At 41.7% G+C, this 25,250-nt stretch overlaps 1 protein-coding gene across 4 annotated transcripts in view; it reads right to left on the bottom strand.

Moving 5' to 3' along the window:
- The window catches only part of DGKG (diacylglycerol kinase gamma), a 224,758-nt gene that overhangs the window by 128,809 nt on the left and 70,699 nt on the right, over positions 1-25,250 (bottom strand). For 3 of the 4 annotated variants that reach the window (XM_070371987.1, XM_070371997.1, XM_070372006.1), the window contains exons 4-9: positions 22,945-23,110; positions 22,353-22,415; positions 10,572-10,742; positions 7,279-7,328; positions 3,946-4,020; positions 3,134-3,256 (exon numbers count right to left, since the gene is read on the bottom strand). In XM_070371987.1, coding sequence (XP_070228088.1) covers positions 3,134-3,256; positions 3,946-4,020; positions 7,279-7,328; positions 10,572-10,742; positions 22,353-22,415; positions 22,945-23,110 — 648 coding nt within the window. Of the gene's footprint in view, positions 1-1,739; positions 1,788-3,133; positions 3,257-3,945; positions 4,021-7,278; positions 7,329-10,571; positions 10,743-22,352; positions 22,416-22,944; positions 23,111-25,250 lie in introns of those variants that run through there. The other variant, XM_070372013.1, reaches the window with a different exon arrangement.

Here is a 25,250-nt window from a genome sequence, read left to right as displayed (position 1 = left end):
AAATTCATCCTTATTCACTAGATAAGCCAAGCCTGACATAATCACACACCTTCTAGCCCCTGGGAGCACAGCCTCACTGGAGACTGTGGTTTCAGGAGCATCCCTCCACATATAGTGTCCTTGAACTTTTGTCATAGACTCCATCAAAAGAGTAACACTCTTGGGCTGATCTTAAGGGTAGTTATAAAAAAAAAAAAAAAGGTACTGTAAGCTCATAATGATTGAAGTCAGGTACATGGAGTCCAACGTGCTGGACTGAAACCTACTTATTTCTGGGCCCCTCTGGTTTGGGCTGGCCATAGTGGCCAGACCTATTCCTGTGCTTGACTCCTCTGCTAATGGTCTCTAGAGAAACCCACGTGCTTTTTCAAATGCTGGTCTCCTCCTGGGGCCAGAATATGCTTTTTTCTTCTTCCACCTCAAAACCCTGCTTCTTCTAAAACCTGAATTTTATATAATTAAAGCCTTTTCATCTAAAATGGTTTCTACTTTAGTAAATGGGTTCATTAATTGATTAAATGATTCACTAAAAGACAGATTCATTCATCCTTTTGACAAACATTGACCACAAGGGATTTTTATAAAAACTAAATGAAATATAAGTGAAGCTCCTAATCCAGTGCCTGACACATTGTAAATGAAAACTTTTATTAAGTTCTTACTCTGCACTAGGGAATAGGGAACACAAAAATAAGTAAAGAGTGTTTTCTTACATGTGAGGAGGGAGATTTATACCTATTCTAGAAATGAAGAAGCAGAGACTCATAGAAGTCAGATACACAGCCCAAGACCACACAAATATTAAGTGACTGAGCCAAGCCAGTGGTCATAATGGCTTCCAAATCGTGTTTCTTCTTCTATCTCCACCAACCAGGGCTTTCCTTCATGGACAAAAGGGAAATTATAGTATTCTTAGCAGACCCAGCCCGAAATGGTCATCTGACCTAAAAATACCTTTATGAGCAAAATTAATTAGCTGACTCTCCCTTTCTCAGATACTGTTTTCACAGATGCAGGGTAAGAATCAGAAGGACCTTGCCTTGGAATAAGTAGCATTTCTGCTTGGGTTACAGCACCATCATGTGGCTCTTTTATTTTTGCACATTGGAGGCTGCAGCATTTGGGAGTCCTGCACACCAGGTTTTATGCTGAGCCTACAGCTCCTTGGAGACAGACTGTTTCTCATTTATCCCATTCAGAGATCTCCAGACTTTTCAGTGGCAATAAGTGGGTTTTGATAAAAGCCAAACAAGCACTGTGACTTACAAGATATTGAGGAATGTTTTCCCTAGAACCCCAATTATTAAGTGTAAAAACATACAATATAGTGTATATTTGCAAATGAACACATAAAACTTTTGATTCATGAAAACCAAATGCACTTTTGCTTTTTGTTTGCATTATTCCTGATGTAAAGTATGGTTTTCTACAAGGCTCATTTGGCATCGGGGGGAGACACTGGGGAGAACGTTGGAGAAATGATGTCTCTCCCTCTTCCAGCCATAAAAAGTGGAACCCCTCCAAACAAAGAGTTGGTGGCACCTTGGGCTCAGCAAGTCCCACCTAAGAAATAGAACTAGAAATGGGTTCTTTGTGATTAAAATGTCCCATCTCTATTATGTTTTAGAGAAAAGGAAAAAAACAAACCCAAAACTGGTGTGTTAGAACAACACTCAAGCAGAACTCCTACTTTGATTCAGGTATCATCTTGAACCTTAAGAGCAGAAAGTATACCATACCTATCTGGGCTCCCCCAGGTCCTAGGTCACATGCGTTCATGCACACAGTAGGGTCTCATCACTGCATGAGAAATGTGCGGTTACTGAATATGGAAGATGGGCTCTGGTACTAATTAGGTGTGTGACCACCCGCAAGTGCCTTACTTCTCTAGTCCTCAGTATGAAAAACAGAGGGGATAGACCAGGGATCACCAAATCCTCTTCTAGCTCTGACCTTCCAGGGTTCTAAGGATAAAGGAGTTCCTGGTTCATTGATTTCTATTAGTACATGGAAAGACCTAAACATGCTATGAGATAATTGCAGGGTTCTTAGTCCTGAACTGCAGAACTGTCAGATGGACATTCCATGGGCAACAATGTCAGCTAGAGGCCAGCCTAGCTGAACCTTCTCTTCTGTCCCTCTCTATGCCATTTCAGTAATCTCAAACAGGTGTTGTTTACAACCCAGGTGGCTGCACTGGTAAATGCTAATGCTGCCATTTGCGCTCCTAGTTCTAACATTCCCTACCTCATGTATGGAAGCTACTTTTCATGGTAAATAAGCAGACCAGGTCAGATGCCAGTGCTTCACATAAATAGTGGGAGGTTTCTCTAACACACCCTGAACTTTCTTTGACGTGGGTTTTTGATCAAGGTCTTCTCCTGCCTGCAAACTCTCTTCTACCAGCCAAACCATACCCATTATTGAGAACCAGATCAAATAGCCTAGGTCATTTCACTTGATCTTTATCTCAAGAGTGGGGTATCAAAATCCCATGCATTCCTCAGAGTCAGGGCAAAACTTCTTCTGCTGGTCTCACTCTTAAGTGTGGGGTGTTCAAAAGTGCAGGTTCTTTAGAGTCAGGCACACATAAATACTGGCTCCTCTTTTTCATCTTCAGACTCAGAATCTCAATTTTCCATCTGTATAAATGGGTAAAAAAATATCTACCTTATCTGGTTATTCTGATTGCTAAATAAGATGTTATCATTGAACACTCTCTACCTCACAACAGATCAGTATTTTTCCTTTCCTTTCCTTCCCTCCCTCCTTGCTTCCCTTTCTTCCCAAACTCTCTTAGCGTTTTTACAGCTAATTTTGAGAAAAGATGGAATTCTTCCGTGAAAATTTTTTTGTCCTTTGCGTGGTTGAACAGAAGTTTCAGGTGGGTGAATATGATATCTGTGTCTCCTCTTGGTACTCAGAACAGTATCTTTATTTAGTAATAATTTAGTAAATGTCTGTCAAATGAATGAACATATTTCAGGTAAAAAATAGAGGACTTTGGGGCTGGCCTGGAGCATATGAGGTATCCACTGGGAAGTCTGGGACAGAAACCAAGGATATTAACTTCCACATGGAACCTGATGTTTCTGAAAGGTGAGGGGTCTTGGACCTCAAGTGTGCAACTTACAGAGTCGTCCATGCCCAAGAGGACCAGCAATGGGATGGTGGTCATCCCTCCGTGGACCCACTCCTCAAGAGACACAAAGCCGTCCCGGTCGTAGTCCATGCCTTGTAACATCTCCTTCAGTATCTGCGAATCCGTAGAGCAACAATTGTCCACTTTCACCCTCGGCTTCTCTGCCCGCCCCTGCCCTTTCCTTTCTCTTTTGTTCTGAGTTTTCTTGTGTTTTACCCCTTTCTCTCTGATTCAGAGTGAGTAGAGAGCAGTGACGGAGCAAACTGGGGTGAGGGGAACAGAGGTCCAAGCCTGGGTCTTCCCAGACCTTTGTGCCCTTAAGCAAGCCACCTGGACTCTCTGGGCTCTGTTTTTCTGCTTTGCCCATCTGCGAAATAGAACTAGCATTGCTGTGCTTGCAGCCTGGTAGCAAAAGATTAGGGAAAGTGTATACAAAATGCCACACATAATATTGGTCTCATGGGAGCCCCCAATGTATGTAATAATTATTATTATCTGATGACTGAGAAAAATCTTTGAATTTCTTTCTAGCTCTAAATTCTCTGACCTATGAACCCCTGTTATAAAAATTCAGCTAGGGGGTATTATTAGGTATTATTATTTGAATTAGTCTACACTATTCCCCGGCCTCTAATTTTTCCTATCAGAGAAGTGGGAGGTCAAGGAGGTGCAGGACCCCAAAGGAGCCACCTCTAAGAAGATGAGTCTGGGAGACACTCTACTGTAAACAAGTGTGTTTTTTCAAGTCCCACTCTTATTTTCGAAGCTCACTGGGAAGTCACCCCAGGCTGCTGGAAACTCACAGGCCTTAGCTCCGTGGGATCCCACTCGAGATACTGGGCAATGTGCAGCATCTGGCTGACAATACGATCCATCTCCTAGAAAACACCAAGGAGAGAACCCAACTGAAGATGTGTTTCCAAGAGTCAAAATCAAGCCCCGTGGGAAGATGGGCAGGGTGTCGTGTGAGAAGCAGCTGGTACAATACACTGGCATTTCATCATGAGCTCGCTGTTTGTTTCTGCTCTTTATTTCTGCCTTGACCACAAAGCTCACAAGAAGCATAGACCGTGGATAAGCCAGAGGTATGCAGAAAGCTCACTGAACACTGACCTTCTCCTAAATCCACCTTCCTTCCCCTATTCTGCGCTTTGACTCAGCATAGAAAGCACTCCCGTTTCCTTCTTCTTTGTGATCACAGCTCCTAAAAATACTTACAAACCAAGGCACTTCTTCCCTCCCCCTTTTCCCACACCTCATTCCCACAGCTTTAGCAACTTGGGATTCATCTACACCCCTTGGGGGTCAGTTTCAGTTGGATGTAGGGCCACTGGGTTGGTCCTTTCTCAGGCACTATGATTCAGATTCTTTTTGGCATCTCCTTTGTATCCTTTGTATCAAGTCCAGCCCTGGGTCTGGGACTCCTAAAACAGGAAATTCATGAAGGCTATGCTTCTCTAATGAGTGAGCCTTTTGTTTGGTACCACGGCTAGGCTCCATCTAAAACCTCACAGAATTGCTGGATGCTAATGACTCAGTGCCCTGAGAGTCCCACGGAAACACACTGGACTGAGGAAGCATTTGCACATTTAGGGTACCATCTAGGATATTCATAATAAAGTTGATTTGGGGATACGCATTGGAGAACTAAAGCAAGGGTTTAAGGTGTTACTTTCACCAGACAGAATGCTGGGTGGGTCAACATAAGCAAGCTAAAACCCAACAGGGATTTTTAACATTGTATTTCATTTAAATTAGAAAATAGCCCACTGCAAAACTGCAGATGAGGCAGTAGGTGGGGAAAAGGAAGTGGGCAGTAAGGTGGGAACAGAGCCCAGCAGATGTTCCAGTGGAATATCTTGTCAATCTAGCAGTGTTCAAGATTCAATGTGAGCAAACAATGTGATTCTGAATTGGAGAATTAGACTTGATCTAGAGCTGTGTAAATGGGTGGGCATTTTCAGGAAGCAGAGTGGGCAGATTTCAGGAAGAACGAGTTCTCCTGATATGGATACTTAAGGAGTCCTGGAGGGGCAGGTTCAATTCTACGCCATATTTTAAGAATGGCATTGTCAAACTAGAGCTTGACTAGAGTGGATATTTAAATCTGCTTTACCAGAAATACTGTAGAAATTAGGAAATTGGAGCTTGGAGAAGATTTTAGGGAAGATGTGGTCAGATGTTCAAATACTTGAAGGCCTACTGTGTACAACTGGTACTCCGCTGGTCAGCTATAGAGGGCAGAAATAAGCTGAGGAACAGAGGGAGGGGAGAGTTGGAAGGTTGGCCTATTTTGACCTCACCATTGGGTTGGGGGAGGGGAGAGAAGGGCAGAATTGAGTTTTGTACTGAAAATTTCCCTGGTGGCCTAGAGGTGGCTTTGATGCCGGAAAGATGCCCCCTCTAACATCATCCTCAGCAGTGGATTGGGTGTTTTAAGGTAATAGGTGAATTCTCCATTAGTGGGAGTGTTCACAAAGAGGCTGGATATCCAACTGCCAAGGGGTCTTGGTGGGGAGCTGAGAGACAGAACTACTTTGAGACTTGCTTCAGTCCACCAATGGTACCTTCCAAACAGATCCAGAATATAACCACTTCTCACCACCTACAATGCTGCTACCCTAAGGCAAGCTACCTTCATTTGTCTTGCTTATTTTTACAGCCTCCCAACTGGAGGCACTGCCTACGTTCCTACAGTCTAGACTCAACACAGCAGCTAGAGAGACTCTGTGAGGACCTAAGTCAATCATGTCACTCGTCTGCTCAGAAACTGCAATGGTTCTCCACTTCTCGAGAGAAAACCCTTGGAATCACCTGTAAGGCTTGAGAATGCTTTGCAAATGTCTTGTCCCTTCTCATTACTTCTCTGACCTCATCTGTTCACCCCTCCTGCTCCACTCATTCTTGCCTCCTCCTTAATCTGCTGGTATGCCAGGCACCCCTCAAGGACCTGTGCCCTTGTTGCTCCCTCTGCCTGGGAGGTGATTCCCCATGACTCACTCCCTTCAAATCCTTCAAGGATCTGCTCAGATGTCCTTCCCTCAGGGAGTCCTTCCTTAGCTCCTCTTGCTAAAACTGAAGCTCATCCAACACTTCCTTTCCCTTCTTTATCTTCCTCTGGTACACATGTGTATTGAACACATAGTTGACTACACTTTGCAGTGTGTGCGTTTTTGTTAGAATGAAAGCTTTACGAGGACCTGCATCTCTGTCCATTGGCTCACTGATACATCCCCAGGGCTTAGACCAGTGCCTGACGTATATGAGATAATCAATGGGCATTAAACAAATGTTTAAGAGTCCACGATTCTCCAGTGGTTCCCTTGCATGATCCAACCGACAGCACTGAAATAGGGATCCCATTAGGACCATCTAGGGTTGAGAGGGAACTGGGATGATGCAGTTGGTCTAGTGGAGTGCTTCCCTTTCTTCGTCCCTCTGGGCTGTCTCAGCTCCATGCACTTCAACCTCAGAGCCTTTCTGGGAATGCATCCCATCTCTGACCCTGCCAGTCATGAGAACAGGACCTCTCTGATTCTGTCTGCCCTCTCCACTCTCTGCCTTCTTCCTTTTCTGCCCTTCTTCTCACCCTATGATCCCCACCCTATTCCTGCCTCTTCCTGAGAGAAGGTGGGGGCAAGACTCAGGCTTCCCAGGTTTGGTGGGATGGGATGATGTGCTTGGAGAAGATAGAGTGACTCCTAGTGCTAGTGCCTAGGATGTGAGAAGAAGGCAAGGGCGATGGCCAAGCTCACCAGAAGTTACCTGCCTTCCTCCTGTCTTCTTGCCCTGGTCTCACTGCCTCTCCCCACCTCCTTTCCTCCACTCTTGAACTTCAGTAGGAAACTGAAGGGGGAATTACTGAACCAACTGGGAAGGTAACTACATTTTACATCTCCCCAATCTGAGATTTTACAATTTGGGCTCCTGGAATGAAAAGGCAAGCTGGCATTCACTCTCCTCTGGCCTGGCTCTTTGAATGTTAGAAGGAGGGGGCTTCTATTCATCTCTGCAGCTCATATTGAGACACAGGTATTCTGATGATGGTGGAACTGGAAGTTTTTGAACTCTCCCTTCACCTGCTCCCCTCTCCCCTAGCCTTTCTTGCATCTTGGAGGAATATTTGGAGAGCTTACCGCTTGGTCCAGGAGACCGTTCTCATCCGAATCATAGAGACGAAACATGACTGTAAGAAACACAAAGGCGAGGCTTGAGGAGGTCTTCCAGGCACCACGGATGGGCTGAGACTTTGCTGCCAGTTTTTAGGTCAGTTCTGACCATCACTGGGGCGAAGTCTGTTGCAGCCAACTAACCCACCCTCCAAGGCACAGAGTCTGCTTCCTCACAAACAGGGTGGGAAGAGAGAGGAGAACCAAGCCACCTGGCTTCTAGGACTGTCTAAGCTCTTGGCTCAGTCTCTTTGACTGATGAGATCTGGATCATGAGTGTGATTCCCTATGGAGCATTCACACCTCTCAGCATCATGGGAACACAACGCAAAGCAGATGCCCTGCTGGTGGTGGGCAGACACTGGAGTGATAGATGGGGCACTGCTTCCACTGCACATAGGAAGGGTGTGAAGTTAGTTTCAGACCATGGCCCTGTCCCACCACCTCTAGCACATCAAAACAGTCACTTGTCTTCTTTAGATTCAATTTCTTCATCTGTAAGAATGGAGATTAAAATAGTTTCTTTATCCTAAGTCTTTTTTCAAATGAAGACTAATATATAAATGATACACCAAAATCTATAGTGCTTGGAATGTAGGAAACACTCAACAGATGTTATTTTTTTTTCTTTCATTAATGAATATTTATATATGGTATTTAATATGTATAATATATCATCTTATGCACCTATCATTATTACTATTTAATCCTCAATAATATTATGAAGTAGTTACTATTATAGAAGCTATTGTATTTCTTTTTCTAAAATGTCAACATGTGATTCAGAAACATCCTCTGCCATGTTCTAACTGTAGAGAAGTGATGGAGGATAAGAAAGATTTGGGAATGAATTTTGGGGAAAGGACTAAATGTTCATTTATGAGATTTGGAAACTTGCTGTTTAATTAATCTAAAAGGTAGAGATTCTGTCTGTGGTCTCAGAAGTAAGCAGGGTGGGGAGCAGAGCTGAAAATGTCTTCATTTCCTTCCTATCCTTTGAAATGTTCCCTTGTGCCAGCCTTCTCCATGGAGCCTCCCCTGACCGACCCTTCACTCATGTAACTACTCTGGACCTCTCGGGATGTACCCAGAGGGTCACAGCACTCCTGTTAATTTGTTAATCTGCCCTTGTGTTGTCACTTCCTTCTACATGTTTTATGTCTCTGGACCTTGTGTATACAGTGATGTGTCTCTGGTTGGAATTTAAATTATTTAAAAGTAGGGTCATGGGCTTCTGATTCTTTGTGGCTCCTCTGAATGTCCTAGAGACACTCTGGGCCCAGGTGGCACTAATGTGGAGCCCACTTTGGTCTTACTGTGAGGAGTAGAACAAGGAAGTATGAGCAAGCATCCTTTTTTTTAGAAGCATGGCCTTGGGCAAGTCATTTAACTTTTCCATGCTTTCTTATATATAAATGACAAAATTATATATATATATATATAAAATGACAAAAATCATGTCACTTTTCTAGGGTTACTGTGAGGTTAATAGTGCATTTAAAGTGTTTAGCAAAAATGAGATGTTCGATGTCGAGTTTTTTTAATTACATTGATAATAGGTGAAATTTCAGCCTATCATTTCCTATACACACACAAACCATTATTTTTTTTTAAAGGTTTAACTTGGTTTCAGTCACTAAAATCTGAGATGATTTGAATTTATTTGTCTTAATTAAAGAAAACTTTAAGGACAAATGACCAAGTTTCTGCAACAAAAAATTTCAGGGAAAAAAAGTAAAGTGTATGGACTTTACTTGGACCTCCAATTCAAATAAACAACATTTGAATTGTTTACCATGATGGGAAAACAATGAATACTGAAAATAATGAAAACAGAATGTTTGAAAATAGTAAGGAATCATTTTCTTTAGATGTGATAACAGTGTTGTGATTATATTTAAGGAAAAGTCATATGTCAGAGGTACATACTGAGATATTTACAAATGAAATTATATGATGTTCGAAATTGGCTTCAAAATAATCTGGTGCAGGAGAAATGAGTAGGAGGTACACATAAAACACAACTGACCAGAAGCTGGTAATTGCTGAAGGTGGTTGATGGATATAGGGAAGTTCTTTGCATTCTCTACTTTTATCTGTACTTACATTTTTCTATAAGAAAAAGCTTTTAAAATCAGTTTATTTTTATTACCATTACAGGACTCAGTCTGAGAGGCACTCATATGAAAGAGTCTGCCATATCCTCTCTGGTAGTTATGAACAAATACAATGCCCCAAATCCAACCGAATGTGGGAAATAATCTGACATTTCCCTTTTAACATTAGTCAGTACAAACAGAAATCTGGTACATTTGCTTCCAAATTATCACTTAAGACTGGCAATTATTATCAAACCTGTGGGGTAGATTTTAAGCTTGGTTAATGAGCAAATGTTTCATTTTGTTTTTGGCAAGGGTTAACCTCTGCCAGACTTCTTGCTAATGTTTATTTCGTTGACTATTCTGATTATTGGCTGGAATTCTAACTTTTGCTATAATGCATATACTTTTCCCTTAAGTCTCCTAAGATCCTAAGAGAAACCAAAATAATATATATTTTTAAACAAGACCTACCTATAAGCTGCTGTAAAGTTTGCCTGTAGGCTCGCAGAGGCCAGCGAGACCATCTCCAAAGTGATTGTCTGCGAGACTGCTCTTTGTGGGCTTTCCTTTCTGCTATTATTCTCCTTCTGAAGACTTGTTTTTAAAACCAAGCTCAACTCCCTTAATTAACTAGCCTTCTTTCTCTAGAGGCCAAAACACTTGGGGTTGGGATGGGTGAAGACATAGAAATAAGCTTTAACAAGGTAGAGGTTGATTAGGTCTCAAGGGAAAAAAAGGCTTCCTCATAGTTAAAGAATTGCTTGGGCATGGAACAGGGGAAGGAAAACAGATGTTGCAAATCTTCCCTTGAAAAATCTTCTAAGGGGAGGCAGCAGCTTTCTGATTAGAGGCTTTCAGGAAATCGTGCCAGCAAAGAAAGGGAGTCTTCACCTCTTTTAAAGACCCCTTCCCTTTCCAGATCTTGATTCTCAATACCAAGGTGTCAAATGCACCCCCGCCCTGTACAACTGGTACTGTGGTCCAGCGTAGATTCTAGGAAATGTTTGTGTCACTGCTGGTGACAGGGCAGACGACCTCCCTCAAGGAGGCAGTACCCACCCCCAGGATCCCAGATCAACCTCAGTTTAGAAGGATGGAGAGGACACTAGGTCTTCCTCTAGGAAAAAGTCAAAGCCCCTTGACAGGGTATGTACTTACACTCTAGCTTATCCTGAGGTCTCCCTGACTCCAGTAGGGACAGGTAACACACGACATCCTTCAGGTAGACTATGGGGGGTTCTGAGCCTGAAGACGGAGCAACAAGGTTCCCCACAGGGGTCGCAGCCGTTTGGTTCTTAGCAGGCACTTGCTTCTCAGTGATCTTTGTTTCTGCATCATGCAAAATGAAAGCATCCAAGGACACAAGGTTTAGTAAATATGAAACCCTTGTTGCCCCATTCTTTTCATGGAAGAGGCAAGAATTTTATATAAATGTCTTCAAGGGCATGGATGATGCTTTTGATCAAATAAAAAAGGTATGATTAAATCAGAGGTCCTAGAAATCCAATTTGTAAGCTTCATACTTTTTGAAAGAACTGCATTCTGACCCTTTAAAGAGTCTATAGCCATATAAGAAATTCCCTTATGCTATGTGAATTTTTAGAAAAGATGACAGTGATTTTAGTACTATCAATCAGGTAAATGTCATTTAGCTTAATTTTGGGGGGAATACATCAAAGAGGTAATTTTAGCTGGGACTCCAAAAATCCAGACTATTGGTTATGTACCAACATACCCCTTCACAATTTTCTTCTCAAGTGCATTTAAAGATAAATTAAAAAGATAAAAGTTCAAAAGAGAAAACTGGGATCAACAATCAGCTAATTTCCAGAAACTAGGAAGAATTTTCACTTACTGAAAGCCTAATCAGTAGCATAAAGAAAGTGCAGAAAGTGACTTAATATACCACAGGAGTAGAGTAAGTTTTCCCTCTGAAAATTTCCTTCTTTTCATTCTTATAGGTAGGAAAGGCCTTCCCTGGTGGCTCAGGTGGTAAAGAATATGTCTGGAATGCAGGAGACCTGGGTTCAATCCCTGGGTTGGGAAGATTCCCTGGAGGAGGAAATAGCAACCCACTCCAATATTCTTGCCTGCAAAGTTCCATAGACAGAGGAGCCTGGGGTCTACAGTCCATGGGGTCGCAGAGTCAGACAAGACCAAGTGACTGGATTAGTGCTAATAATAGGAAAACCATTTCTTTGTCCTCTGGTTATTATCAGATTAAGAAATCTGATATTATTAACATTAATACTAACCAGAAAACCAGATACCTATATTTTACTGTGTGAATTATACTTTTTTGAGGCACTTTAAGGGCCATCTCTCTTCCCCCACCCTCTTCACATCCATGATCATAATATTGAATAAGGGGGTACAACTCACAAAAACCACAGGAAACAGTAAAAGGAAGACTGGTACTGGAAAATGCAACCTAAGTGTTGTACTACCAGGTAACAGGGTCTTGAAGGCATAAGCAGAGGGAGTGACAACCTCGATAGTAATGCCTGCTGGGGGAAGCAATGCCACCAGTACACTATTTAGAGAAGCAAAATGCCAAGCAATGGCAAATAGTTCATCTCAGGCCAACAGAGCTGTGCTACATGAAAGCCTTCCAGGTCCTAGAGGTTAGCTGTGGCTTGAGAAGGGAATTACCCATCACCCAGATGGACAGTGGGTGAGACCAAAGGTCGCTGACATACTCTGTATGGCATAGAGGGCCCTGTTAAGAGACCATGATGGAATCCATGAAACAGAGCTGCAAAACAAGGAAAGGAAGTTTTATCCTGAAATCTCAGAGGACCATATCTCTGGAAATGATTTCTTACTGGGCAGGACACTCAGTAGATTGCAAGAAGGTGCAACCTCTATTAAATAGGAGTAGAAAGCCTCAGGTGTGAGCCAATTGAGATGAAAACACAATAGGATAAAATAAAAACAAGGATAGTGAGATGGAGGAAATTGCTATGAAATTACATATGCATAGAAGTACGAAAATCTCTCTGGAGTTAAAGTTATGGAAAAACTTAAATATATAAGACAAATGTGAAAAATTCCTTGTATCAGGTAGCTCAAGTTACTGTTATATCCTCAAATTATTCATTCAATAAAACACTATTATAGTGACCCAGTTGGAATAAGAGGGACCAGTTTTATCCTCCTATTGATGCAACTAAAAAATTGGACAAAAGATACAAAACAATGGTTCATAGGACATTGACTATGGCCAGCACCAAAGAGTGATCCCAAGAGATGGGAAATGATTGAGGTGATCCCTGCAAATGCCACATCTTACTGACTGGAAAGTTTCTAGACTATGGCACAAGGAGGGAAACCCAGGGAGGTCCTGGAAATCTCTGTGAGTTGCAGAGATGGAGCTGGGAGTCTGGGGAGCTCCCGGTGTGTGGAATTCACAGAGCAGAGCACTGGAGGGGAGGCAGCTGCACAGAGAGAACTCCAGCTGTCTCTGCAGAAGGTCCTTTTGAGTAACTGGATGAGAGTTCCCTCAATTACTCATCTGAGTAGTGATCAGCACACATGTGTAAGGAAACTACCTGAGGCTGGGGAAGGAATCCAGATGAGAGGGAACAATCCCTGGACTGCACAGAGAACAAGGCATACTGTCTATTTCCAGTAATCAATGTAGAAATCTCCTATAATTAATGAACCATTAAGTAGAGTACTCAGAAGAGTTTTGCCTTGATAACTGGGCAAAATTAGCCCTAGAGAAAATGCCTCCCTGGTCAGATTTGACAAAACTTTAAAAGCTTGACCCCTAAAGGTCAAACTATTTCCAAGTAAACCGAAGTGTATCCCAAAACAAAGCTCAAGAATATTTATAGGAGCACAAAAATTTCTAGTACCAACACTGCAAAATTTTCAAAGTCTGGCATTCAATAAGATATTGCCATGTATACAAAGCAAGTATGAATAATAATAATGAGAAAAATCTATTGAAATGGATCCAGAATGATATAGATGATATAATAGACAAAAACTTTAAAACAGTTATTATAACTACATTCTATATATCCAAGAAGCTGGAGGAAAGATTGAACATGTTAAGTAGAGACATGAAAGATATTTTATGATGTTCACATCAAGTGTCTAGATATGATGTTAAATGAAAAATACAAATATACTGAGCAGTGTTAACAGCAGATATTGCAGAAGGAAAGATTAGTGAATTTGAAGCATTGCAACAGAAACTAGCCAAAAAGACTATATTAAAAAAAAAAAAAAGTATCATACCAGTGAGCCGGTGGACAACTTCAAGTAGTCAAATAAACATGTAATTGGAATACTTAAAGAAGAGTCAGGAGCAGAAAAATATTAAAGAAATAATGGTTGATATTTTCCCAGATTTGTTATTTGATAAAAACTAGAGAACCTCAGACACAAGATGCTCAATGAAACCCAAACATAAGAAATATATATAAAACTACACCAAGGAACACCAAAATCAAATTGATTAAAATCAGTGATAGAAAATCATAAAAGAAACCAGAGAAAAAACATCTGATATGGAGAGAAGCAAAGATAAGAATGACTGTATTTTTTTTACTGGAAACAAAGCATGCTGGTAGCCAGTGGAACAACATCTTTTAAAAAGCACTAAAAGAAAAAAAGTCAAAAAAACTTGATTCAAAAATTAGGAAAAAAAGGCTAAATAAAGAACTTTTTCTATTGATTCTGCAAAATATCTTTACAATCTATGGAAAAAAAGAATAAATAAAAAGAACTTTTCAAATGAATATTTAGATTTAATATAAAAATATAAAAAGATATTTTACATTAATATAAAAAATGATTTAGTTTATATTTTTTAAAAAAAGCTTTTAAAATCTTTTTACTAGAATTACAATCGTGTGGTTGACAACATGTTGAAGTAAAAAAGCACAAAACCTAGGAGTATATTTAAACTTATAGTATATGTAAAATGAAAGAATGATGAGCATTAAAACTAAGAAAAAGGATATAAAGTAAAATAATAAAAATTCAATTAATTTAAAGGTATTCAGAAAAAAGAGCAAATGGGAGAAAAAAGAAAACAGCAATATAGTAGTTGTAAACCTAATTACATCAATTATCACAATAAATGTAAATGTTCTAAAACTCTAAATGGCAGATATTGTCAGAATGGATTAAAAAATAAGACCCCAAAACATACTTCCTATAAGAAAGTCAATTTAAATATAAAGACACAAATACATTAAAAGAATGAAATAAGATATACTCTGGTAACACTAGTTAACTAAGGTGGTTTTATCAGTTAGGAGGAGCCTGGTGGGTTCACTGGGTTACAAAGAGTCGGACACGACTTAGCAACTCACACTTATCAAACAAATTTCAAAACAAAGACTATTACTTGGGATAAAGAAAGTCATTTCATAATAATAAAGAGGTCAAGTCATTAAGACCACATAATACTCCTAAACATTCTACTTCCAGGTCTTTACTCAAAAGGAATGAAAGCTGTCTCTATGAAGACTTGTATATGAATATTCATTTTATTTTTAATAGCCCAAAGCTGGAAATAACCCAAATGTCCATTGATAAATGAATGGATAAACAAATTGTGGAATATCTATGTGTATACTAAAATACTAGTCAGCAATAAAAATACGCTAATTATTGATATACCAAACAACATGGATGAATTTTTAAATTATGCTGAATGAAAGAAGCCAGATGGGAAAAAGTACATACAGTATCAATCTATTCATATAAAATCTAGAAAATGCAATCTAGTCTATAGTGACCACAAGCAGATCAGTGCTTTATAGAAATGGAAGTGGACACATAAGGAGGGTGGGAAAAAGGGACTATAAAGGAAATTTTTGAGCCTGATGAATAACTTCATTATATTGGTATGTGCTGATTTTATTGATGAATATAGACATAAAACCTTATTAACTGTACATTTTAAATGTGTATAATTCATTTTATGCCAACTGTACCTCAACAAAGCTGTTTTAAAATAAAATTATGTGCAGATAATGTAATACTTTATTACATTGCTGCTGTTGTTTAGTCAGTCGTGTCCAACTCTTTTGCAACCCCATGGACTGAAGCCTGGCAGGCTCCTCTGTTCATGGGATTTCCCAGGCAAGAATACTGGAGTGGGTTGCCATTTCCTTCTCTAGGGGATCTTCCTGACCCAGGGATCAAACCCATGTCTCCTGAGCCTCATGTATTGGCAGGCAGATTCTTTACCACTGAGCCACCTGGGAAGCCCAATACTCTACATAGAGCACACTAAAGGCTTCATGCAAAACCTATAAGAACTAATACATGAAGGTAAAGTTGCTGCTGCTAAGTCGCTTCAGTCCATGTGACCCCACAGACGGCAGCCAACCAGGCTCCCCCGTCCCTGGGATTCTCCAGGCAAGAACACCGGAGTGGGTTGCCATTTCCTTCTCCAACGCATGAAAGTGAAAAAATAAAGTGAAGTTGCTCAGCCGTGTCCGACTCCTAGCGACCCCATGGACTTCAGCCCACCAGGCTCTTCTGTCCATGGGATTTTCCAGGCAAGAGTACTGGAGTGGGGTGCCATCGCCTTCTCTGAGTTGGTAAAGTAGCAGGATGTGAAATTAATACACAGAAAAAATTTGTTGCATTTTTTTACACTAAAAATGAAATATCAGAAAGAGAAAAAAATTTTTAAATCCCATTTAAAATTGCAATTAAAAACCTAGGAATAAATCTAACAAAGGAGGTAAGAATTATAAAACATTGATAAAGGAAACCAAAGATGATTCAAAGAAATGGAAAGATACCCCATGCTCTTGGATTGGAAGAATTAATATTGTTAAAATCACCACACTACCCCACACAATCTATAGATTTAATGTGATCCTTAACAAATCACCCACGACATTTTCTACAGAACTAGAACAAATAGTAGTGAAACTTAGACGGAACCACAAAAGACCCAGAATTGCCAAAGCAATCCTAAGGAAATAGAGCAAAGCTGGAGGCATAACCCTCCAGGACTTTAGAGGTACAGTAATCTAAACATCATGGTATTGGCACAAGAACAGACATATAGATCAATGGAACAGAACAGAGAGCGCCCAGATAAACCCATATGCTTGAGGACTTCCTGGTGGCTCAGACGGTAAAGCGTCTGCCTACAATAAGGGAGACCCGGGTTCAATCTCTGGGTTTGGAAGATCTCCTGGAGAAGGAAATGGCAACCCACTCCAGTATTCTTGCCTGGAAAATCCCATGGACTGAGGAGCCTGGTAGGCTACAGTCCATGGGGTCTCAAAGAGTCGGACATGACTGAGCAAGTTCACTTCACTTCACTTAACTTGAAGCTAATTAATCTTCAATAAAGAACAGAAGAATATTCAGTGGAGAAAAGATAGTCTCTTTAGCAAATGGTGTTGGGAAAGCTGGAGAGCCAGATGTAAATCAATGAAGTTAGAATACACCCTCACACCATATACAAAAGTAAACTCAAAATGGTTTAAAGACCTAAATATAAAATAGGACACCATAAAAACTCTTAGAAGAGAACATAGGCAAAACATTATCTGACATAAATCAGAGCAGTATTTTCTTAGATCATTTTTCCAAGGCAAAAGAAAAAATAAACTTAAAATCAAATAATAATCAACATACAAGTTTTTGCACAGCAAAGGAAACCATCAACAAAATGAAAAGATGATTTACAGAACAGGAGAAAATCATGTCAGTGACAGATGATGCAACTAGCAAGAGGTTAATATTTTAAATATTTGACAAATGTGTGTTAGTCACTCAGTCCGTGTCCAAGTTTTTGTGACCCCATGGATTGTAGCCCGCCAGGCTCCTCTGTCCACGGGATTCTCCAGGCACGAATACTGGAGTGGGTTGTCATTTTCTTCTCCAGGGGATCTTTCTGACCCAAGGATCGAACCTGGGTCTCCTGCATTGCAAGCAGATTCTTTACTGCCTGAGCCACCAGAGAAGCCCAAAATATACAAATGGCTCATACAATTTAATATGAAAAGAACCCAATCAAAAATTGGACAGAAGACCTCAATAGATATTTCTCCAAAGAAAACATATAGACGGCCAACAGGCACATGAAATGAAGCTCAATGTCACTAATTACCAGAGAAATGAAATCAAAGTCACAATGAGGTATCACCTCACACTGGTCAGAAGAGTCATCATTAAAAATTGTACAAATAATAAATGCTGGAGAATATATGGGAAAAAAGGAACCTTCCTACACTGTTGGTGGAAATGGAAATTGCTATAGCCACTATGGAAACCAGTATGGAGGTTCCTTAAAAAACTAAAACTAGAACTACCACATGATACAGCAATCCCACTTCTGGGAAAAGACAAAAACTCTAATTCAAAATGACACACACACCCCAATGTTCATAGCAACACTATTTACAATAGCCAAGATGTGGAAGCAACCTAAGTGTCCATCAACAGATGAATGGATAAAGAGGGTGTGGTTTGTATATAAACAATGGAATATTATTCAGCCATTTAAAAAGAATGAAATAATACTATTTGCAGCAATGTGGGTGGGTCTAGAGAATATCATATTAAGCGAAGTCAGTCAGAGAAAGAGAAATATGATATCACTCATCTGCGGAATCTAAAAAATAATACAGGGAGTGGGAGGAGGAATAAATAGGAGATGGGATGAAGAGATATACACTACCATACGTAAAACAGGTAAGCGATGATGATTTACTGTATAGTACAGAAAACTATGGGCAAAGAACCCGATGGTTCCATCCCTGGGTTGGGAAGATCCCCTGGAGGAGGGCATGGCAATCCACTCCAGTATTCTTGCTTGAAGAAGCCCACGGACATAGGAGCCTGGTGGGCTACAGTCCATAAGGTTGCAAGGAGTTGGACACGACTTAAGTGTCTTAGCACACATGCACTCACAGGAAACTATATCCAGTATCTTGTAATAACCTATAATGGAAAATAATCTGAAAAAATATACATCTGAATCACTTTATACACCTGAATACACCTGAAACTAACACAGTGTTATAAATCAACCATACTTCAGTTAAAAATGTTAACATTATCCTTTTGCAAAGACATTTTGGTTACCAGAGCTGTGACTGGATCTTGAGCCATTGTTTAAGTCCTCAGTTTGGCCTACTGTTCAGTCCAGCAGTGGAAATGCTGGGGTGCAGAAGGATTGAGTGGCATGCGGTCCCAGTGGTGTCCCACCTGCTCATGCTACCTTACATGAAGTACCCCTAACCCATGGCCATTGAGCACATCCCTCAGGGACTACCCTCTTCCAGAGCACAGAGGTTCCATCCAGATGCCACATCACACTCTCTTCTTAGTGATGGTTCTTGGGCAGAGCTGACTTGTTCCACCTTCTTTCTAAGTCTCTCCATTACTTCATGCCTTCCAGCTGGGCAATGTGGAAAGGATACCAGACTAGAAGCAGAAACCTGGGTTTGTGCTAAATGATGTGTGATCTTGTAAAAGTAGGCTTACTCCCCATACCCAACCTCAGTCTTCTCATCTGTTAAAAGACAGACTTGTATTAAAATTGATGTTTAACAAAAGTTATGAATGACATGAAAAATGTTTTTGAATATAATGCTAAGTGAAAAATCTGGATCCAAAATCATATATATACAATCTAATTCCAGTTATATAAAAAAATTATGGAAAAAAAAGACCCCTACAAGGATAGGGGTGTGTGTGTGTGTGTGTGTGTGTGTGTGTGTGTGTGTGACAGCACTGGAAGATTTAGATGATTTTGTTGTTTCTTTCGTTTTCCCATACTCTTAAAAAGTTTTTTTTTTCTTTACAATGTGTTACTTTTAAATTAAAAAATGGAGAGATTTTCCTTAAGACTCCAGTAGACCAAGCTGCTGAACCATCTCAACTGCCTGAGGAACCAAATAAAAACCAGGAGAATGAAGTTTACGCTGTGTATCCCATTCTGTCCTGGGCATTCAGGGAGGGGTGAGATCGGCCTTTCCTGAGCTGACACTCTGACAAGGACAGGCTGCTCGAGGCCCTGAGCTGACCTCTGGACTCGGTGAAAGGCCCTCTCAGCTATGCTTATGGATCCAGCCATGCCCCCACCTGGTTCTAGGAATGAATAATTAAAGTGGGTGGTTGTAGAACTGAGCTTGGAGCTTGATCTGGTAGGTCTACATAGGCCATATCAAATGAGAATTAAGTTTCTTCCTCTGGCTTCTGCTGGGGCACCAGGAAAAGGGTGAAATTTTCAACAGATGGCCTGATCTAAAGTGACTCCAGAACTTGGCTCTTTCTTGTTGGCAGAGGCCCCTCTCTGCAGTGTCCACCTGTCCCTACATTCTTGTTTCTGCTGAACAGGGGCATCTAATTAAGACATTTGTGGAAGGTGGCCCAACAGGAAAATAATTTGCTACTTAAAATCTCAAGTCTCAAAAGATGAAAAAATGTTGTACACTGCCCTGGGCCAGCAGTCAGATAACTGTCCTTTCATGACTGAACCACAGAAGGCTAGTATTCTCTCTTCAGAGGAAAACAGTATCTGACAAATCACTTCTCCAGGAGAATAACTTCCTCTGGAAGTTACTATGAGAGTCAAAATGATACAAATATAGCAAATAAGCATGGTGGTCAAATAAGCCAGCCAACCTCTGTTATCGTCAGATATCACATAATGACAACCCTCACTAAATTCTTAGAAACTTCAGCCACAGAAACAAAACCCTGTCCAGACAATCTGGAACCTCAGGGAATGAATGTAACTTCTCTCAGGCTCCTCTTAAAGTTCCTGATACTTGGACTAAGAAAATCTCTGGACGAAGAGTCTGGGTAAAGAAGAAGACAGCTTTCTCAGTTGATTTTCTTGCTGAGAGTTTAGAGTCTCAAAGCTTCCAGTTTGAAGCTTTTCTTTCTACCACAGAATAGAATGATTTATGTCATAAAATGCTCTATTACACATAAGATTTAAGATTTATTTATGACCTATCCATTCTGACCAGTGGGCTCTGGACCTAGCATGCCTGAGTGAGATGCTGGGCAGAGGAGTGGGTGAGCCTAAACTTTGTAGTCTTGCCCCGCTACTGGCCGTGAAGACCTCGGGAAGGCAGCGAGGCTTTTAATTTTGCTTTCTGAAGCTCTAGGAGAAGCCTGGAATTTGATTAGTTTATGATCCAGAGGCAAGTCTCCTTTCCCAACCATGTTCTGCTTTCCATCTGGAGTGAGTGTTTGATCTCATCAGTCCTTCAGTGACACACTGAAACTTCTATAATCGTCTAGCTGCCCTTTTTGCCATGACTAGAAAAAAAGATCAGACCTACATCCAGCATCGGCTTAAAGAAATTCTCTCATCCTAGGTCCCTGTTACAGTCAGTTCTCATTCTGTGTTATCTTTAATCTATCCTGCCAGGTATGTATGTATTTAGATAGATAGATATCGAGGTAGGTTTGAAAGTATTAGTCGCTCAGTTGTGTCTCTGACCCTTTGTGACCCCATGGACTATAGCTAGGTAGGTAGGTAAGTAGAGAGATACATTAAAACCGCATTCTTTATCTGTTGGGCACATCTTAAGAGCTGGAGTTCACCAATGTGTATCAATCTTTTCCAAACAATCATGCAAAGGAAAAGAGGTCTGTCTCCCTTAGTCCAAAAGCAACCTGGGAAGGAGACAGTCCCTGAGGGTCCTTCCATGAAAAGGGGATGCCCAGTGGATACATTTGGAGACTGAGGGTATAGACTGAAAGAGATTCTGACAGACACAATGAATTGAGAATAGGGTGACTTCTGGAGGGTGGCCTGAATGATAATTGCTGAACATTTGCTCTGTTCCAGGCACTATTGTAAGCATCTTATACACATAATTCACTTAACCTCTGTATTAACACTTACTGTCATCTCATGTTACAGATGGGGAAACTGAGGCCCAGAGACATGATCCAAACATACCCAAGGTCATAGAGATAGATATTGTCAGAGCTTGGCCTCAACCCCAAGAACTCTACCTCTGAAGTCCAGATTCTTAGCCAATAGTCTTATTGTCTGACCCAGCTTGAATTGATTGTACCCAGGAAATTTGTATTATATCTTAGAACAGAGGTCAAGGAGGATAATATTTTCTTTCCTAGGAGCTTCTGCCCTTGGGACGGTGACTGTCAATGGAGGAACGGCCTCCCTTTGATAAATGTGCCAGGGAAGATTCTCCATCAATCATGACCCAAGAGCCGGTGCACAGACAGCCAGGCATGATGACAGTGGCCCCACGACGAGCACAGCCTTGATCATTGCCTTAGGACCTAAGCAGACTGGTGCCTTTATGTGGAGACAAACCTTAGTCTAGGCATCTCAGGAGAGACCATTGCTTCCTCTCTCGGTGTAGGAAAGAGCAGCAGCTTGGGGTCTGAACATTCCTGGGTTGAATCTCTAGGTCCACAGTCACACAGTGGTATGGAATCTCTTAACGCCTCAGTTCAGTGTGTGAAGTGGCGTGATTACAAAGGCTGAGGTGAAACATGCAATAAAAGTAGGTGCCTGGCAAATGGATCGTCAAAACAATGTTAGCCGGCTTTCTCTTGCTTCTCTCCACTTGTTCAAACACGTGCATGCAAATATTGCTGGAAATCAACCAAGCCTGTTCTCGCCTTCTCACCCTACGCCCTCTTAGCCATTCCATGAGAGAGTCATCTCCACCTCAGCCCTATAGCCACTTCATACACACTCTCTGGCTCTGTCTCTCTTTCTCTGCTCCCCTTCTCCCAAACCCCTATGCATTCTCCTTCCCCCGAAACCCTTTGGCTAGGCAGATCCATCAGAAGTAAACATCTAATGAGCTGTCGGAAGTCCTGACCTGCCCTTCTGAGTAGATGAGAACTTTTCAAGGGTATACTGTTACATGGAGACAAAATTGCTAGTCAGATTTACCCTTGCCCCCCAGGAATGAGGTTCTGCCCACTCCTCCCCCAAAGACTCACCCATATCAGGGGCACAAGCTTCATCTGCTTTGGCAGCATTATCTGCATTCTGTATGTCGGAATCTGGGGAATAAAAAGAAGATATCATGACCAGCCCCTGTCCTCTAGGTTTTTTGGGAGGTAGGAGACCCCACAAAGTCTGGATCTCTTGGGGTATACCAGTGTCTCTGGTATCTGCTGGATTCATGCTCACTTATAGGAGTTGGCTGTGTCTTCCCTGCTATAGCCCAAACTCCAGAAAGGCAGTCACCACACCTTCCCCGCGCTAACACCCTCAGGGCACACAAGCTGACTGCGCTCCCCAGGAACTGGCAACTTTTGTGGAAGACCCACCCCCACTGCCATACATTATGTTATGCCTCCTATTCCCCACCCTCTTCTCTGATTCTGAGTGGCAGGCATTATGAGAGATCTGTCAGACAGGACTTCCTGAGAGGGCAGGAGTCCTGATTCCTTGATCCGCATTCCCTCCTCCCCCCCATAGGGAAGTTAGCACGCACAAGGGATCCTCTGGGAATGCAGCCTGAGCCTGTGGCAAGTGGGTCAGAGCTGCAAAATCTCCCTTCTGTCTCGGGGATGCTGGTCCAGGTACCTGCGCCACTGGCCTCACTGTTGCTGGCTCCCTCCTTTGGGTGCTCAGGGGTCTTCTGTCGGGGCTTCTGGCTGAAGGCCAGGAAGAGGTGTGTGCTCAGTGGCTGAGGAAGGTCCACCTCCAGGTATGCCTTCATGAACAGCTTGAAGACATCATAGCTGATTGGCTGAGAAGGGATAAAGAGGGAAATGTCAGTGGAGAGACATGGAAAGACAGAGAAGTGAGTGGGGAGAGAAGAAGGAGGAATTGGGGAGCTGGCAGCGGAAAGGCAAGTTGGAGGGAGTGGAGTGATTGTTGGGGGCGGGAATGAGAAGGCTCAGCGTGTGAAAGAGAGTGACAGGTACAGGAGCAGGGCTAGGATGTAAGTAAGAGAAAAAACTGGTGGTTATATGTTGGGGCTTGGTAGGACACGAAACCACAGCAGGCTTTGGTAACAAGACTTGTCTAAGTTTAGGCAGAAAAGGGGGCAATGGAGAGTGAGCCCTGGGAATGAGGGCTCTGCTTGAGTCCAGCCCCACATGAGGGTCTTGACTCTAATGAGCAGGACTAGGTCAGTGCCCTGGAGTCCTAGTTAAGATGAAGACGAGGAGAGAGGGGAGAGGGAAGTGGGGAGGGCAAGACAGGGGCATGGGATTAAGAGGTTCAAACTACTATGTATAAAATAAATAAGCAACAAGAATATATTGTATAGCACAGGGAAACACAACCATTATTCTGTAATAACTTTAAATGGAGCATAACCTATAAAAATATTGAATCACTATGCTGCACACATGACAATAATATAATGTCATAAATCAGATGTACTTCAATTAAAAAAAGATGAAGAAGGATGTAGTTGAAAACACAATGGAAAGCAATTGCTCTTCTGTGGTATGTCAATTTTCCGCTTATACTGTGAGGGATGTGATTCCTTGGGATTCAGGTCCCAGAAAATAAAAAGGGGACAGGCTCCATCTTTCATTACTTTCATAACTGACCTTCTTTGGAGAAACCTCAAGATAACAGGGGAGGGTGTGTGTCTGGCTTAGTTGTTCTCAAAACATGTCCTTGTGAAGGTTTAAGGCTCCAGGAGAGAACAGGATGCCAAGGACAGAAGGTGGAACCAAGAAACATGCCCCAGATGAGCACCTCTCCTTGCTGTATGTTGCCCAGTGCTGCCTGGCTTCTGGTCCCAGGATGGGAGCACTGCCAGAAAGAGCTGCTGCTCTCAGCAAACACCCGACAACAGCAGCACGCAGTGAGTCATCACTGGCTTGGGTTTTGATGGCATCAGATTTTTCATCAAATCGGCAGATGCTCCTGGAAATCATCTGAGGAAGTGCTGCTCCAAGATCCGCTGTGCAGGCTTTTGTGAACAATAGAGATAAAAATCCCTTTTTGGGAGGCTACTTGGCTCTCCCTGAAAATGTGAATAGCATTTAACCCCTTGTCTCGTCTGGAAGATCTGAGAGTCTTCCCAGAACCAGGAGCTGGCTGGCACATGCAGCATCAGGTTTGTGATACTAAGTCTTGGTCCTTAAAACAAGCAACACTCTTTGGACCACACTGGGAGGGTGCTTGCAAGGTGGCTTCTCTTTAGCTTCAGGGTGGGCAGTTCAAATATCTCCCTGGCAGAGTGGAGGAAGCCTGATTTGGTTGGACAGAGGATAATGAAGGCTCTTACCAGAGGAAGGATTTCCAAGCAAATGGTGGGCTCACATTTCTGGGATAGCTCTCAGTCTCCATCTCTCTCTCTCTGCCTTTCCTGAATTTTATACTCTTTCTGTCCTGTCTCCACTACCTCAACACTTCAGAATGTCTCTTCCTTGCACATCCTCTGCCATTTTCCTAGTTCACAATGGCAAAATCTTCTCCTACTTTTCAAATGGAACCCACCCAATGTGACCCTGGATTTTACCTTCTCTGCCTCTTATGGCGTATCCCAGCACCTGCTTCTCTACCTGTGAACACATTCAGATCACTCTTCCAAAGAAATTATTGGTGGCTTGAGCTACTAGCCTGTGCTTCTTCCCTTCCCCTTCACACTTCTCCTCACCTCCTTAACCCATTCAATTTGGATTCCAGTGCATTACCTCCGAATCTCCTCTCTTGAGGGTTACAAATCCAATTATATTTTTTTTAGATTTTCTCATCTTTATTATTAATTTATTTTAAAAGGCTCTCTTTTTTTTTTTTTTGCATTGTCCTTCTTTTGCACATTTTAACCAACAAGTACTATTTGACAATATAGCTTTGAGCTCCAAAATGTTAACTTTTTTGGGGTTGGCCTCAAATTGAAAACTATCAGCATAAAATATTTCTGG

The sequence above is a fragment of the Bos mutus genome, chromosome 1 (genome assembly GCF_027580195.1).
Source record: "Bos mutus isolate GX-2022 chromosome 1, NWIPB_WYAK_1.1, whole genome shotgun sequence".
In the NCBI taxonomy this organism is placed as follows: domain Eukaryota; kingdom Metazoa; phylum Chordata; class Mammalia; order Artiodactyla; family Bovidae; genus Bos; species Bos mutus.
This window is presented reverse-complemented; position numbering and strand designations above follow the sequence as displayed.